Genomic DNA, 14,784 nt, shown 5'->3' with positions numbered 1-14,784 from the left:
TTTATACGCTGATGAATAACTCGGGATGTAAGGTGAGGTTGTACAGCACTGACAGTCCCTAGAACAGCCCCCCCACCCCTCAGACATTCTTCCACGTTTACAACATCTGCTTGTCTTGATAGGGCCCCAAATGAGAAATGAAGTGACTAAAGTCCCCAGAATCTGTCTCTAGGATGTCACCTCCTCATCTTTGGGGAGGGCTGAGAGCTGATGCAGTCTGCAGGGACTAGGAGGTGTTGAAAAAGGAGAAAATAGACTCACGATGGAGTCACTTGTGCTAAGGCCCACCCACATCACCATTCCTAACCTAACCGCAGCCTCAGCCTCTCCCAGATAAGTAATCTTAACCAGTCCGTCTGGAATTTCCTGGTCAACACTAGGGAGGAAATCCACCTGACAGACCCCCCACCCCACCCCCACCACTGGCCCCCAAAGGAAGGTGATCTTGCCTAAAACAATCCAGTCTTTGCTAAAATAACTTCCTCGCCCCACTGCCTTTTGCCTATAAAAGTCTTTCGTTTTGTACAGCTCCCCAGAGCTCCCTTCTGTTTGCTAGAATGGGATGCTGCCCAATTCATGAATCATTGAATAAAGCCAATTAGATCTTTAAATTTAAATTTTGTTCTTTAACAGAGGAGAAGTGGCCAGAGAAGGGGTGTAGGCTGGAAGAAGGTCTCTTGGACCCAGAAGTAATATTTAAGTGAAGGACATTTGCAAATCCTACGTTTATAGCCCAGAGCTTCTGCCAAAGCCTTGCATTATAGCTGAAGTGTTTGGAGCCCTGTTTTTCAAATAGATTGCAACCATCGATGAGTCATAAAAATCAATATATTGAATGATGTTGTACATCTTGACAGTGGTTTGGATTACACTGGAGTAAAATCTGTCAAATCTCAGTGACTATGAACTTAAGATTTATATATTTCATTTTAGGTAAAGAAATTGAATTCTAGTTAATGTTATGCATGCTGAAGTACTTAGAGGTAAGTATAGTGATGTCTGTAATTTATTTTGAAATGATTCCAAAATTTATAAAGAACTCTAAAAGCTCATCAATGAGATATTAAACAACCCAATTAAAAAATCATTTGGACACAAAGAAGGTATATGGATGGCAAATAAGCACATAAAAAGATACCTAACATCATTAGTCGTATTTGAAATGCAAATTAAAACCATAGAGTTAGTTTCTTTCTTTCTTTCTTTCTTTCTTTCTTTCTTTGACGGAGAGAGAGATCACAAGTAGGCTGGAGAGGCAGGCAGACAGAGGTGGGAAGCAGGCTCCCCACTGAGCAGAGACCCTGATGCTCTATGCTTGATGCTCCATCCCAGGACCCTGGGATCATGACCTGAGCCGAAGGCAGAGGCTTAACTCACTGAGCCACCCAGGCACCCCTAAAACCATAGAATTTCTAACAATAGAGTAAGTAAGGGGGTAAAATGCTAACATTCCAATGAAGAAACCTGGCTAAGACCACATAACAACATGATCAAGTGTGAAATTATGGTTTATAATAAGAAATACGTATTTCATCCTGTTTCTGGCACAGAGCTCCTAAACCCTTGGAATTTTCTAAGTGTACAGAGTGATTAAAGTGTCTATTGTTATGTTAATTTGCTGGGGAGGAAAGCCCAAGGTAACCTGAAGATGGGGGCTGGTTGCCTGGGAAACCAATTCAATTAGAGGGTTAGAACTTTCAGTCCCACTCCCTGACCTCCAGGGAGGGGAGAAGGCTGGAGGTTGAGTCAGTCACCAATGACCAAGGATTTACTCTATCAGGTCTATGAAATGAAGCCTCCATAAAAATGCAAAAGGACAGGGCTGGGAGAACTTCCAGGTTGGTGAACAAGAATGCATCCACGGGCTGGATCCCACACTCCTCAAGGACAGAAGATCCTTTGTTCGTGACCTCACCCATGTGTCTCTTCATCTGGCTATTGATTTGTGTCCTTTAATATCCTTTGGAATAAATTTGTGATCCAGTGAGTAAACTGGTTTCATGAGTTCTGTGAGCCCCTGTAGCAAATTAACCAACCCTAAAGAGAACCTCTTTAGGAACCTCTGGGAACCTCTGATTTATAGCCAGTCGGTCAGAACCCCAGGTGAGGGACTGGCTTCTGAAATAGAGGTGGTCTTGTGGGACTGAGCCCTTAACCAGGGGAATTTGATGCTATCTCCAGGCAGATAGTGTTGGAATTGGGCTAAATCTGTGGGATACCCAGTCAGTGTCCATGGAGAATTGAACTAATTACTTGTGATATGGAAAAAACACACACATTGGAATTGGGGTCAGAATTGGATCAAGGTAACATCACCAGTGACAGGTCATATTGGTACCGATATTTCTTCTATCAAGACCTACAAAATAGAGGCTGCCCAGTGACCTGGCCCAGGTCACAAATCTGAACCTACCTCAAGGGCACCTGGGTGGCTCAGTCAGTTAAGTACCTGCCTTCAGCTCAGGTCATGATCCCAGGGTCCGGGGCTCTAGCCCTGTTTCGGGTTCCCTGCTCAGCAAGCATGGCGTCTGCTTCTCTCTCCCCCTCTGCTCCTCACCGCTGCTTGTGTTCTCTCTTTCTCTCAAATCGATCTATTGATCAATCGATCTATCTGTCTATATAATTCTACCTCAGCCTGCACTTACAGGAAACTTAACATACACCAATGACAACCTAACACACATTCAGTGGTACTAACTCCCCCTACCCTAGAAAACAGAACCTGCCCACCTTATAAGGAAATCCCATAGCAGCCAGTCCTGCCATTTCTGGGTTGTTGCTTTTGGGTCTTTACAAAATTCGTTCTTGCCCCAAATCCCTCCAGAAGAGTGTTCAACTGCTTTGAAGGGCTGTGGTCCCTCCATCCAGGAAATTTTTTCTTCTGAATAAAGGACATCAAACTCACTACCAAACTGTTTGCGTTTTGGGGGCGCCTGGCTGGCTCAGTCAGAAGAGCATGTGACTCTTGATCTTGGGGTCATGAGTTCAAGCCCCATGTTGGGCACAGAGTTTACGTAATTAGTGTTTGCTTTGTCACTGGGCAGTGTCCTATGCACCCTGATAGGAGGCAGTGAAGGACACCTAACCCCTGGTTTTCTTTCCCAAATTCCATAACCCCAATCTAATCATGAGAAAAACATCAGACAAACCGGAATTGAAGGACTGAGTACAAAATGCCTGACCAGGACTCTTCAAAAGCGTCAAGGTCGTGAAAAACAAGGAAAGATAGAAACTATCGCAAGATTGGAGGAGAGTAAGGAGACAAGACGACTAAATACTTCATAGGATATTAATGGGAAAATTGCTGAAATTTTCATGCAGCCTGCAGTTTAGTAAAACTCTAGATATCACCAGTCCCTGGCAAAGCAGTCAGGTAAATAGCAGGGAAAAAGAAATCTCCAGGGCCAAAGGGACTGTGGCCCAGCCATGGCCTGGCTCAAGGCTCCTTTGCAAGTGGGCTGAATACCTCCAGGGAGGATAGAAAGGTAGTCGGAGGGACTGCTTGCAAGGACGGCCACAACTATTTCTCCCACCCCTGGAAAAACCCAAGGCAACAGGATTGTGCTACTCTTCCCAACAAGGCAGGTGGTGGGGATCCAATATTCTCCATCCCCTGAAGCCAGGCTGGCAAGGCAATGGGCTTCGAGCAATAGAATATGGTGGAAATGTTATCGTGACTTCCCAGCTCGTGGCCTCAAGAGACAATGCCCCTTCCACTGTTGCATTCTTTCATCATTGAAAAAAAAAAAAAAAGCTCAATTTTTAAGTAGAAATTAATGAAAACAGAAATGTCCTTTTTTTCCTCCACTTTGAATTTTCTCTAAGGACAAGGATTGAGAACCCCTGACTGACAGCTCTGGTCCAGAAATGTTGTGTTTTCATAAGGACCACTGACCCCCGAAAAGGTAAGACACCCGTGCTGGGATCCCTGGCACTCTGACTCCCTGGGGCTTCCTTCCTCCCTCCCTCCTCCCAGAGCACCCCGGTGAGCAGCACGGGAGCGCCAGGCTCCCTAACATGCCAGGCACTGAGCCAAACACTTTACATACAACAATGAGCTGCTCCCCCAGCTCAGAGGTGAGGACTGGCACCCCCATTTTCCAAAGGGAAACTGAGGCTCAGGATGCTTAAGTAATTTGCCCAAGGTCCCAGGGTTTGGCAACCAGAACTTTACTCCTTCCACCCCACCACACCACAAGGGAGCCAGGGCCGAGCAGGAGGTGGGAGGAGGCCCCAGCCTCTCTCATGAAATCTTCTAACCACCCTCTGAGGGTGTTACTTTGATTCCTCCTGTGTGAATAAGGAGGCTGCCCAGAGGGACAGGGACTGTCCCAACATAACAGAGTGGTCAAGGGTCACTAGAAGAAAGAGGTTTTTAATGCTGACGGGAGAGGCACCCCAGCACTTCTCCCAGCCCCAGTAGAAATAGTGAGTACCCCAACTTCACAGGCTGAGTTCAGCTGGGGCTTCTGCAGGGTCCTCAGAAGGCGGGGCAAGCTGGGACAGCGGAGCCATGTGGGGAGAAGGAGGGGGAAGAAATGGGGGTAGATGGCAGAGGTGGGGGCAAACCAGTGCAGCAGGGCAGGGGAACAGAGGGGGCAAGGACTCGGGGAGCAAGGGGGCTCCCCGCTGAGGCCTTACCTTGTTCTCACAGTGGATCTTGGCCCCAGAGTTGACCAGGATCTGGAGGATCTGTAAGTGGCCGAACCAGGCAGACAGGAGAAGCGCGTTCATCCCAAACTGGGGGAGAGGACATGGGGGAGGAGTTGAGGTGAATGTGAGCAGGTGTGGCTGTGCCACCTGGGCCCACATCTACACTAAAAATCATACAACCGTAAGGGACCATAAGTGCCACCCAAGCCAGAGAGCCGCTAAGCTTAATGAACATAAAAACCATGGCATTTTTTATTTTTTAAATTTTTGAAAAGATTGTATTTATTTATTTGAGAGCGAGAGAGAGCTCACGAGTGGGGGGTGGGGGCGGTGGAGGCAGAGGGAGAGGGAAGGGCAGATTCCCCATGGAGCAGGGAGCTGGACACAAAGTTCGATCCCAGGACCCTGGGATCTTGACCGGAGCAGAAGGCAAACAAGTAACCAACTGAGCCACCCGGTGTCCCTCCGTGGCATTTTTTTTTTTTTTTTTAAATAGAGGCTGAGACACTATTGCAAAGTTTTGTTTTTGCTAAATAAAATTTTAAAATAGGGGCGCCTGGGTGGCTCAGCCGGTTAAGTGTCCAACTCTTTTTTTTTTTTTTTTAAGATTTTATTTATTTATTTGATAGACAGAGATCACAAGTAGGCAGAGAGGCAGGCAGAGAGAGAGGAGGAAGCAGGCTCCCTGCTGAGCACAGAGCCTGATGCGGGACTCGATCCCAGGACCCTGGAATCATGACCCGAGCCGAAGGCAGAGGCTTTAACCCACTGAGCCACCCAGGCGCCCCAAGTGTCCAACTCTTGATATCTGCTCAAGTCATGATCTCCTGGGTCATGAGACTGGCCCCACATCAGGCTCTGCACTGGGTGTGGAGCCTGCTTGGGCTTCTCTTGCTCCCTCTTCCTTAGTCCCTCCACCACTCGTGCTGTCTCTGGATGGATGGATGGATGGATAAATAAATAACAGCTGCCATCTATTCTCTCTATCATTTAATAAAGAAGGAACATTTTAACATAAAAAATTGGGGAGAAACTAATCTCAGAATATGCTCTTTGCAAATACAGCTTCATGAAAAACATACATTGTTCTTATTTTCTGGTTTGCTGTGGCTGGTGAAGACTGGTGTTTGGGAACCACTGTTTGACTCTCCTACAGGACGGCCTCCAGGCGGACGGCTTGTGCCTGCAGACAGGCACTGCCCTGACAACCACTGCTCATGGTAAGAAAGTCCCTCCTTACACTGCACTGAAATCTGCATCCTTGCACCTTCCAGCCCACAGGCCCTTTGCAGCCACTGAGAGCATGTCTGGGCCCTTTTCCGAGAGTGGCCCGGCACCTGTTTGCAGGATGCCCTTCCTCAACACCTGTGAAGTGCTCTGGGATCTTGAGAGCCCCTGCACTGACCTCTGCCCTCATGGGTTCTGCCTATGACCCCGCACTGGGGAGAATTACAGCGACTGTGGGCTGGCTGGCTGAGGGAGAGCATGAGTACTCACAGGGAAGAGTCCAGGGGGAGAAGCCCACAGGAGCCTGGGAATGAAAAGGGTCAATGCTCAGGGCTGGCTGGGGGAGGAGAGTCATGGGAGCCGGAGCCTCCTGCCACTGGGAACCCCAGGGATATTTCCGTGTCCTAGTTCTAAGAACTGTCCAGGACAGAGCCCTATGGCATATCCCTTGAGACCTTCCCCCCAACAGCGGGATCTCCCTCTCGTCACCCCCCCACCCTTCTGTTATCTAAAGTAGGCATGCCCATCAGCTTTCTTAGTTTTCAAAATATACTTATTAATGAGCCTGAGCGGCTCAGTTGGTTAAGCGTCTGCCTTCGGCTCAGGTCTTGATCTGAGGGCCCTGGGATAAAGTCCCTCATCAGGCTCCTTGCTATGCAGGGAGTCTGCTTCTCCCTTTCACTCTCTCTCTGACAAATAAATAAGTAAAATCTTTCTTATTTATATGTCTATATATATTACTATTTGCAAAGGAAACAGAAGATTTATAAAAGCACTGTTTCTTTTTTTTTTAAGATTTTATTTACTTATTTGAGAGAGAGACAGTGTGAAAGAGCATGAGAGGGGAGAAGGTCAGAGGGAGAAGCAGACTCCCCGTGGAGCTGGGAGCCCGATGCAGGACTCGATCCCAGGACTCCGGGATCATGACCTGAGCCAAAGGCAGTTGCTCAACCAACTGAGCCACCCAGGTGGCTGTCTCTTTCTGTCTCCCTCATATCTTTTTTCCTCGCTGATTCTCTCAAATAACAGAGCACAGCAGTGATCATGGAGGGACTTTGTGGGCAAAGGCCTGTTGCATAAGGTTCCAGTATTTTATCAGGAAACTTAGGCTAAGGATCCCAGACGTTTTTCTTCTAGAGTCACCTCTAAATGAGGCCTAAGCAAATGCGGAGAGATGGGGCGGAAGTGGGAAGGTAGATGTTGCTGCCTCACCCAGAGCCCCAGCTTGTCATCAAGCGCCCCCCCCCCCATTCTGGGGCCTGGGAGCAGAGAGAGGTCAAGGCAAAGAACAATATTTCCAGGAAAGGTATATCTCTGCAGGGAAGTTCGTAATTCCTTAAAAATTTTTTGATTCAGACTCTTAAATATATCCCTGTCAAATGTCATTGTCAGACCCAGGCCTTTCCCTAAATGATGATTTTGTAGACCTTGTCAGTGCTCCCTCTCAGCACGGTGTTGCCTGCCAATTTGTTAAGTAAGACTGTTAGTCGTCGTCGTTGTCTTCTTCTTCTTCTTCTTCTTTTTTCTTTTTAAAGATTTATTTATTTATTTGAGAGAGAGAGAGTTCACAGGCAGAAAGGGCAGGGGGAAAAAGAAGTTTAACCAGACTCCCGTGCGGGGCACAGCCTGCCGCAGGGCCCAGCTCAGGGCCGACTCACCAGCCTGAGATCAGACCCGAGCGGAAACCAAGAGCTGGCTGCTTAACCCACTGCACCACCCAGGAGCCCCAGACTGTTCCTTCTCATCCAGGTCGCTGGTTAAAGCCTTAGCCAGGGCACAGCCTTGTGGCATATCGTGAGAGTCCCCTCTCCTGATGGCTTTATTAATAAGTCCTTTATCAACCCATCCAATTATCTGTTCTACAGCCCGCCTCTCTCCCTGTTCACATGATATCACGAGGGACTGAAAAGGCTCTCTGAGAACTACAAAACTCTAGAAAATGGAGAGATCTTTACGGCCGTACAGGGGAAAACTGGTGCTGTGTCACTGGCCCCTGAAGACGGATTCCCTGTCCACCCTGCACTCCGTGTTTGCGGATCAGCGCACCCTCCACCATGACCGTGGACTCAGACCCAGAGGGAGCGCTGGTGCTCCTCCCCAACCCTGGGACACACAGACAGACAGACACGCACACAGGCATAGGGGCACCTGCATGAGGGACCCATACCACATCCTCATCGTCCACAGCAGCCTTGTGCTCCAGGAGCAGCCGCACAGCTGGCTCGTGCCCGGCGCCCGCAGCCCAGTGCAGGGCTACCCTGCCCACCTGCCGGGAGGGAGAGGAGAGCTTGAGGCACCAGCTGCCTGCCTGGCCAGTCCTCCCACACCCCCGTCTCTCCAGCTGCAGGGCAGCCGGTCTGGTGGTGACACTCAGGCCCTCCTCCTCCTCCACATGGCAGCAGCTGAAACGAACGTAGTCAGACGCCATGACTACACCCATCCATCCCCACTAAAACTTCAGAGCTTCCCACTGCTCTTGGGACAAACTCCTAACACTGGGCCCTGCCCACCACGACTCAGAAATGCCAGACTACTCCCCATTGCCCTGTCTTTGCTCCTGCTGGACAACCACCTGTCAGAGGATTACTGTCCTAGTCCTTGAGGGCCCCCGACTGCCTGGGTTCTGTCCCCTCCTTCCTTCAGAATGGGCCGAAGGGGCCTGATCCCTCACCCCGTGGTGGGACCACCCTGGAAGTCAGCACATCTGAGCAAGACTGGGGGAATCCTGCCTCCACCAGCCCACAAACCATAGTTTTTAGCTTATCAGGGGACAACAAAAGGAAACACTAATTTTCTGTGTGCTCTTTCTTCCTCGGAGTTTCTGCCCCTACTGTCCCCTCTGTCTTCACCTGGCAAAAATACCACTTCCTCGAGAAGCCTTCCCTGACTGCTGCAGGGAGATTGGGCTCCCTCTGACCTCTACATGCTCTCAGCTTATCACAGTGGGAATGAACTGTTTGTGAAACACTCTGTTCACTGTGTCTTCTCCCCAACCAGACAGTCAGCTCCAAGAGCGCAGGAACCACATCTGCTGTGGGCTCTGCTTGTTCCCCAGCACCTAGCACAGTGTCGACCCAGGGGAAGCCCTTTAGCAGTACTGACTGACCGAATGAATGAATGGATGGATGAATGAATGGATCTGGCCTTAGTATCCTGTCATCCTACAAGTCCGTTTCTGTGCAAGTGTTTGTCCAGTGGAGACTGGGGCTCCAGTTATGAATAAAACGCTGTTTTGTATAGTGACTTGCTAAGGTGACTTGCTATACTCATCTGTGCCTGTCTTGATCTACAAATAGGACCGACACTTCCTGCCTCGTCCACCTCTCCAGGGCTGAGGGAGGACGACCAGGAAACAGGTGGCAGAGTGCTCTGAAAACCAAACCGCACCAGATGCACCTGAGAATTCCTGTTACTATTACTGAGCCCTGGACAGGCTCGGAAGACCCAGATCACACACCTGTCATATCACCCCATACAGAGCAGCCTCTGCTATAGTCAGGAATCCTGCATTCATCGCTTCTCGGCCTTTTGGCTAAGATCAAGTGTAGGAATCCTGCATCCAACCCCATCAGCCTCCACTGACCTCCCACCCAGGCCAGCAACTCCTCTAAGACAAGCCTGGCACCCAGAAGCCCAAGGAAGAGAGAAGCTACCCTGCATGGCACCCAGGCCTCTCACCAGTGTCTCCCCCACCACCCCGCCCCCCGTCAGAAGGAATGGCTTTTCTCCCTGTCTCCTCCTCCAGCAGGAGGACGACCCCTTGTGCTCCTGCCCTGCAGCCTGATCCATGGGCTAGGTCTGCCTCCCTACCTGGTCTTTGAGCCCCTGGGGATCTCCTAGGCCCACAACAGTTTTACACACTCAGTGGGTGCTCAGAAAACTGAACTAAATTGCTTCCTCACACATGCTCAGCCTCTCTTGGTCTGGCCTCTCATAATCTTGGACTCCTGGACTTCTAACCACGGCACCACTCCATCTTTGTTCCCCCAGGCTTCTGCCCCTCTCTATCCATATGTCTGTCCATCTGACTCTTGGCCTTCAACCTCCTGCCCTCCTGACTCTAATCTTTGTTCCTTGGGTGTGCCTTTCAGATGGGTGACAGGAGTTAAGAGTATGAGCTCTCAAATTGCCCAAGCCCGGCTGGGAAGCCTAACCCTGACCTCAGGTAAGACCGCTAAGACCTTGAGACAATGTGGACAATTTGAGCCTCCCCCAAGTTAAAACATGCAAACGCTTCTGCCTTGGGCTCCATGAACTGTTTCTCCCGTGTGGAACTGTCACTGCAGTCCCTGAGGCAGGCACTCCCGATTGGGAAGAGCCCCTTTACGAACATGGTTTCTGGCCCTGACGTTGACTCTCCTCTCCATCAGTTCCTTCATCCTCCTGATGTTGTTCCGTCGGGCGGCCTCATGGAGCTGCCTCTCCACAGGAAGCACTAAGGGCAGAAAAGGGGACGAGGGATGAGGGGCAGGGCCCTCCCACGGTGTGAGGAGGGGTGAAATCTCCTCCCTGCCCAGAATGTTTCCCAGGCAGGGGCTCTTCCAGCTCGGACTCGGACTTGAGGTGGGGATGCCTCTCCTCCCTTCAGATGTTAGGGACTTCCCCAGACAAGCTGCTTTTCTTCACTAATTCACCCCAAGTCCACACAACCAGGACTTAGCAAAACCCTAAAGATGGGACAACATGGGCAAGACTGTCCACGGGAGCCAGGTGTATGCCCGTCACGGCCCTCAGAGGTCCCCCATCATCCAGTTTTCATGACCCCAAGAGCAGCTCTTGAGGAAGGGATGGAATTCATTCCCACTGGAGTTAAAAATTAACTACCTTTTCTCTGGCTGAGTCCAGTGAAGAAGGCAGCCAGGAGGTACTGAGCCACCTACTTCATCAGGCTCGGGCAAGGCCAGAGGCGCGCTCACCGGCTTCTTTGTCCTTGCCCCTCTGTCTCCTCTCCCTTCATCCCCAATCCGGACCAGCCATCACCTCCCACACACAGCTGTGTGGCCTACCCTGATTTGCCTTCTCTCAGGGCTCCCCTTGCCTCAACACTGCATCATTATCTCAGACTATAGAGAGCTCTGAGGTCTGCCAGGGGCAGTGGTGGGTTCAGAGGGTGGTGGCCAGGCCAGGAGGACCCAGGCCTGGTGACGTCCTGGGCTCATCTCACCAGACCCCCACACTGCCATCATCCTGACTGCTCTTGGCTTGTGAGCATGTCTGGTGTCCTTGGCTGGACCGCAAACTCCTTGGGGACCTTGGCCACATCTGACCTTTGCTGACCCTCCTACAGCTCACAGCAGGGAGGGATCCATAAAACTTTCCTTCTATGAGTGACACATAGCAGACTAATAATGCCTGTCCCTCCCCCAGAAAGGTTTAGACACACTAGCACAAGTCACAAATATTTGCTGGACCTTTGCATGGTCATTACAGGACAGATAATCTATGGTCTGATTGCTGCCAAACCCACATGTGTGTCTGGTCCAATGTGGATGTCCAGATCCAGCCCCTTTGTATATCTAAGGAGAGGTGTCCAGTGTTTGGGCAGGGAAGGCTAGAATGAGCTCAGGTGACAGACAGGCCTGCCATCCATTTTCCAGATATGCTTTCCAGATATGGGAGAGGGTTTTGGGTTTTCCAGGGCCTTACAGATACAACCTAGGGTCTTCGGGAGCTGCTGGCCCAGGGCAATCACATGGCCCTAGGTTCAACTCTGGCGAGTCACTTCCAGGTCTCCAGGCCTTGTGATTTAATTATCCTGTGGCTCAGTTCCCTCATCTGCAAAATGGGGAATGTGAGCTGCCCTGTAGGATTATAGTAATGATTAGATATAAGATATGAAAAGCCCCTACCATGGTATCTAGCAAATAGTGCCAACATCATCATCACTATGATTCCTGTAAGGTAAAGTGTCAGAGAATACATTCTGGTTTCCCTCCAGCTGGGGCTTCCTTCAATTCAGGGTCCATGAAATCCCAACCAAGGAAAGCACCCTCCCGAGCCACCTCCCTGCATTCTTTTTCTCCATAGCACCCCTTACCATATATAAGTATATATGCTATACTTATATACTTACTAGGTTCACTGTCTTCTCCCCTGCCCCCCCACCCCCGTTATAAGCCATGACAGGGGAGATTTTTGTCTGATTTGTTAACTGCTGTATCCCCAAATTCGGGCCCTGGCACACATCTGTTGAATGAATGAATGAATGAATGACATACAAATCATTAAATCTCTTCAGGGGCCTTTCAACTATAAGATGCTGTCCCAGTTAGGACTCATTAGTCCCCTGGAAAATCAAAGCACAAGCTCAGGTAAATGGTGGGAAAGAGGCACCAAGAGGGAGGCAGCTTCAGGTCAATATTTCAGGGGAGGGAGAAAACACTACCTTCCAAATGCGGTCTCCATTGCTAGCTCCGCCCTTTCCCACCTCTAAAGAGGGTGCCTTTCCTATAGGGGAGGAGAGGGCTCTACTGGAAGAACCCCTCTCAGATCTCAAATACCTTCAGGAAGCACTAAGTCCTGAGCTTTTGTCTCCTTAACCTCTTGGCTGAACAACAACACCATGATCCAGTTCGGTAAAAGAGTTCCACTTCAGGTGTGAGCTTAGAGAAGGGGGGATTCTGGTTACCCACTGTGCCACTTTCTAGCAGCAGGATCCCAGGCTAGCCATGTACCCCTTGGAGCCTCGGTTTCTTCAGCTGTAAAACTGCAGGAAGGTGAAGAAAATCATCTGTAGAGATCCCTTCCAGCTCTGATTCCCTTTCTCTTAGCTGAAGCCTGGAGTGGCCTGGTTTGTGTTGGCAAACGGGCACTGAGTGTGAGTGAGAGCAAGCAGACCCTGCAAGGTACCAGTGAAATCAGGCGTAATCTCATCCCTTCCATCCACCTCAACCCATGCATCCTCTTTCTGTCCACATCAAATACACACTGTGCTCTGGCCTTGGAGACCTTCCCCATGCTGCCTCCTCTGCCCAGAATTCCCTCCCACACATCCCAATACTCCATGGCTGCACATTCTTTAAGGGCCACTCAAGTCATCCTCTGACCTAGGAAGAACCCTGCACCCTTTGAAACAGCACCTCTATAGAGCCCCTCACCGTCCCCCACCCATCCCAGGGAGGACACTAGCTCAGTCCTCCCTCTCTCCCAGGGAGTGCAGCCAATGCCTCTCAGGCCGGCTGCTTCCCACAGGGATGCCGCTACCCGGCCTAGAGGCCCTGGCACTGAGCACACTCTGTGAGGAATGCTGTGTCGTGAGCTCATCCCACCTGCGGCACACCACAGCTCCTCTGGTTTTCAGTTTCCCCGTGCGGTATAGTCTTCATTCCCCTACCCAACCCCAGCATTCTGGTAGAGCAGGGGCCTTCAGCGTTTCTACCACTTAAAGGCTGTGTGACCTTGGGTAACTTATTTAACCATCCTGTGCCTCGGCTTTCTCTTCTGCAAAATAGCCATAACAATAGATCCAACCCGCAGGGTGTCTGTGAAGATCAAATAGCATCCCTGTCCTGGCTCGACCTAGCACACAAATTAAGTACGCAATACAGGATCGCATGACCTTCTCATTCGCATAAACCTCTAGCTAATGTCTCCGCGGCGGCAGCTCCCTGCTCCTCAGACCCGTGGCGCCGCCGAGTCCCGGACGCGAGGCCAATGTCCCCCTGGTCCCGTGCGCGTTCCTCTGGACGCCACAAAGAAGCTCACGACCGAGGAGGCCGCGCGGACAGCGCCAATCGCGGGTTCCCTCACCCCCGCTGGCGTGCGGGACTCCTCTGCGCTCTGCCCGCGCCCGCCCCCAGACCCCGCGGCGCGGCCGACTCACGGCCGTCGGTCTCCCACGCCAGGGGCTCCTCCATGCCGCCGCTCCGCAACCCGGGCGCGCGCTTCTGCCGCGTCGCGTGTCCGCGTGGGCGCGGCGCCGCGAGCCGAGGGGAGGGGCCGCTGAGCAGGGGTCGGGGCGCGGGGGCTACCGGGAGCGCAGGGGTGCGCGCAGCAGCCGCCTCTCCAGAGCTTTCGGTCCTGCCTGGGCCCTGGAGCACAACGTGGGCGCAGCTGCTGCGGCCTCTCCCCACATCCCGAACCAGAATGCAGGTGCCTCCTCCGGCTCCCTCGACCTGCCCATGGCTCCTCGCCTTTCACACGCGAGGCCAGTGGAGCGGGGCCACTCCGGGCTCCGCAGGTCCCCGTGGGCGTGTCTGCCGGAGGAGTTGTCCCAGCCTCCTCGGCCCTGGACATTTCGTGTAAGGCCTCCTGCAGGCCCCATCCTCGGCACTCAGGAGCCTGCTGAGCTGCCACCAGACGCTGAAAGTCAGACTCCACAGACACCCCAGCAAGCCTGTAAGCATATGAAGAGATGGGCAGATTTATTCATGATCAGAAAAATACAAGTTAAAATGACAAGTTAAAATGACAAGTTAAAATTAGACTGGCAAAATCAGAAAGCTAGATAATCCCAAACCTTGGCAGCAGCGAGGAGCTGTCATAGCCAGGTGGACTGATGGTGGGAGTGGCCTGGGGCAGCCATTCTGGAAAACAGTCCCGTAGTCATGAGGGAAACTGAACACAGCGAACTTTGACCCTAGAATGCAGCTTTTCCCTTCCAGTCTCGGAAAAGGACGTGTAAAAGGACATTCCTTGCTGCCTTGTTTCGTGGTGGCTGGAAGTTGGAGGTGACTTGAGCTTCTGCGCTGAGGGAGTGGGTGGGTAAAGTGTGGGACTATGCAACTAGAGAAATGAACCAGGATGCTGCTTGGAGACTGGGTGCGGGCTGGGGACGCAGGCCCTGAAAGAATTCACCAAGGCAGAACAAAATAGAGAGAACTTTATTGGATACATTGCAAGGACAATAAAGGCGAGAGGGCCACATGTGGTGGCAAGGGACTATAGTTATAGGGCGGAGTGAGG

General features: G+C 51.2%; 2 protein-coding genes across 5 annotated transcripts in view; one reads left to right on the top strand and one right to left on the bottom strand.

Annotated features, from left to right (window-relative positions):
- ANKDD1A (ankyrin repeat and death domain containing 1A) overlaps positions 1 to 14,115 on the bottom strand; it is a gene marked incomplete at its 5' end in the record, with an annotated part of 43,602 nt that extends 29,487 nt beyond the window's left edge. The window contains 5 exons of the mRNA XM_080809671.1: positions 4,642 to 4,740; positions 8,048 to 8,146; positions 10,212 to 10,315; positions 13,703 to 13,846; positions 13,962 to 14,115. Of these exons, the coding sequence (XP_080665797.1) occupies positions 4,642 to 4,740; positions 8,048 to 8,146; positions 10,212 to 10,315; positions 13,703 to 13,846; positions 13,962 to 14,115 (600 nt within the window). The remainder of the gene's footprint in view (positions 1 to 4,641; positions 4,741 to 8,047; positions 8,147 to 10,211; positions 10,316 to 13,702; positions 13,847 to 13,961) is intronic.
- Positions 3,132 to 14,784, top strand: part of PIF1 (PIF1 5'-to-3' DNA helicase) — an 89,901-nt gene continuing 78,248 nt past the window's right edge. For 2 of the 4 annotated variants that reach the window (XM_080807847.1, XM_080807842.1), the window contains exons 1-4: positions 3,160 to 3,373; positions 3,826 to 3,905; positions 5,773 to 5,873; positions 9,972 to 10,045. The gene's annotated coding sequence lies outside the window, so the exon portion shown is untranslated. Of the gene's footprint in view, positions 3,374 to 3,825; positions 3,906 to 4,353; positions 4,429 to 5,772; positions 5,874 to 9,971; positions 10,046 to 14,784 lie in introns of those variants that run through there. The other 2 variants (XM_080807843.1, XM_080807844.1) reach the window with 2 other exon arrangements.

This window comes from Martes martes (genome assembly GCF_963455335.1).
Source record: "Martes martes genome assembly, chromosome: 7".
Classification (NCBI taxonomy): Eukaryota; Metazoa; Chordata; class Mammalia; order Carnivora; family Mustelidae; genus Martes; species Martes martes.
This window is presented reverse-complemented; position numbering and strand designations above follow the sequence as displayed.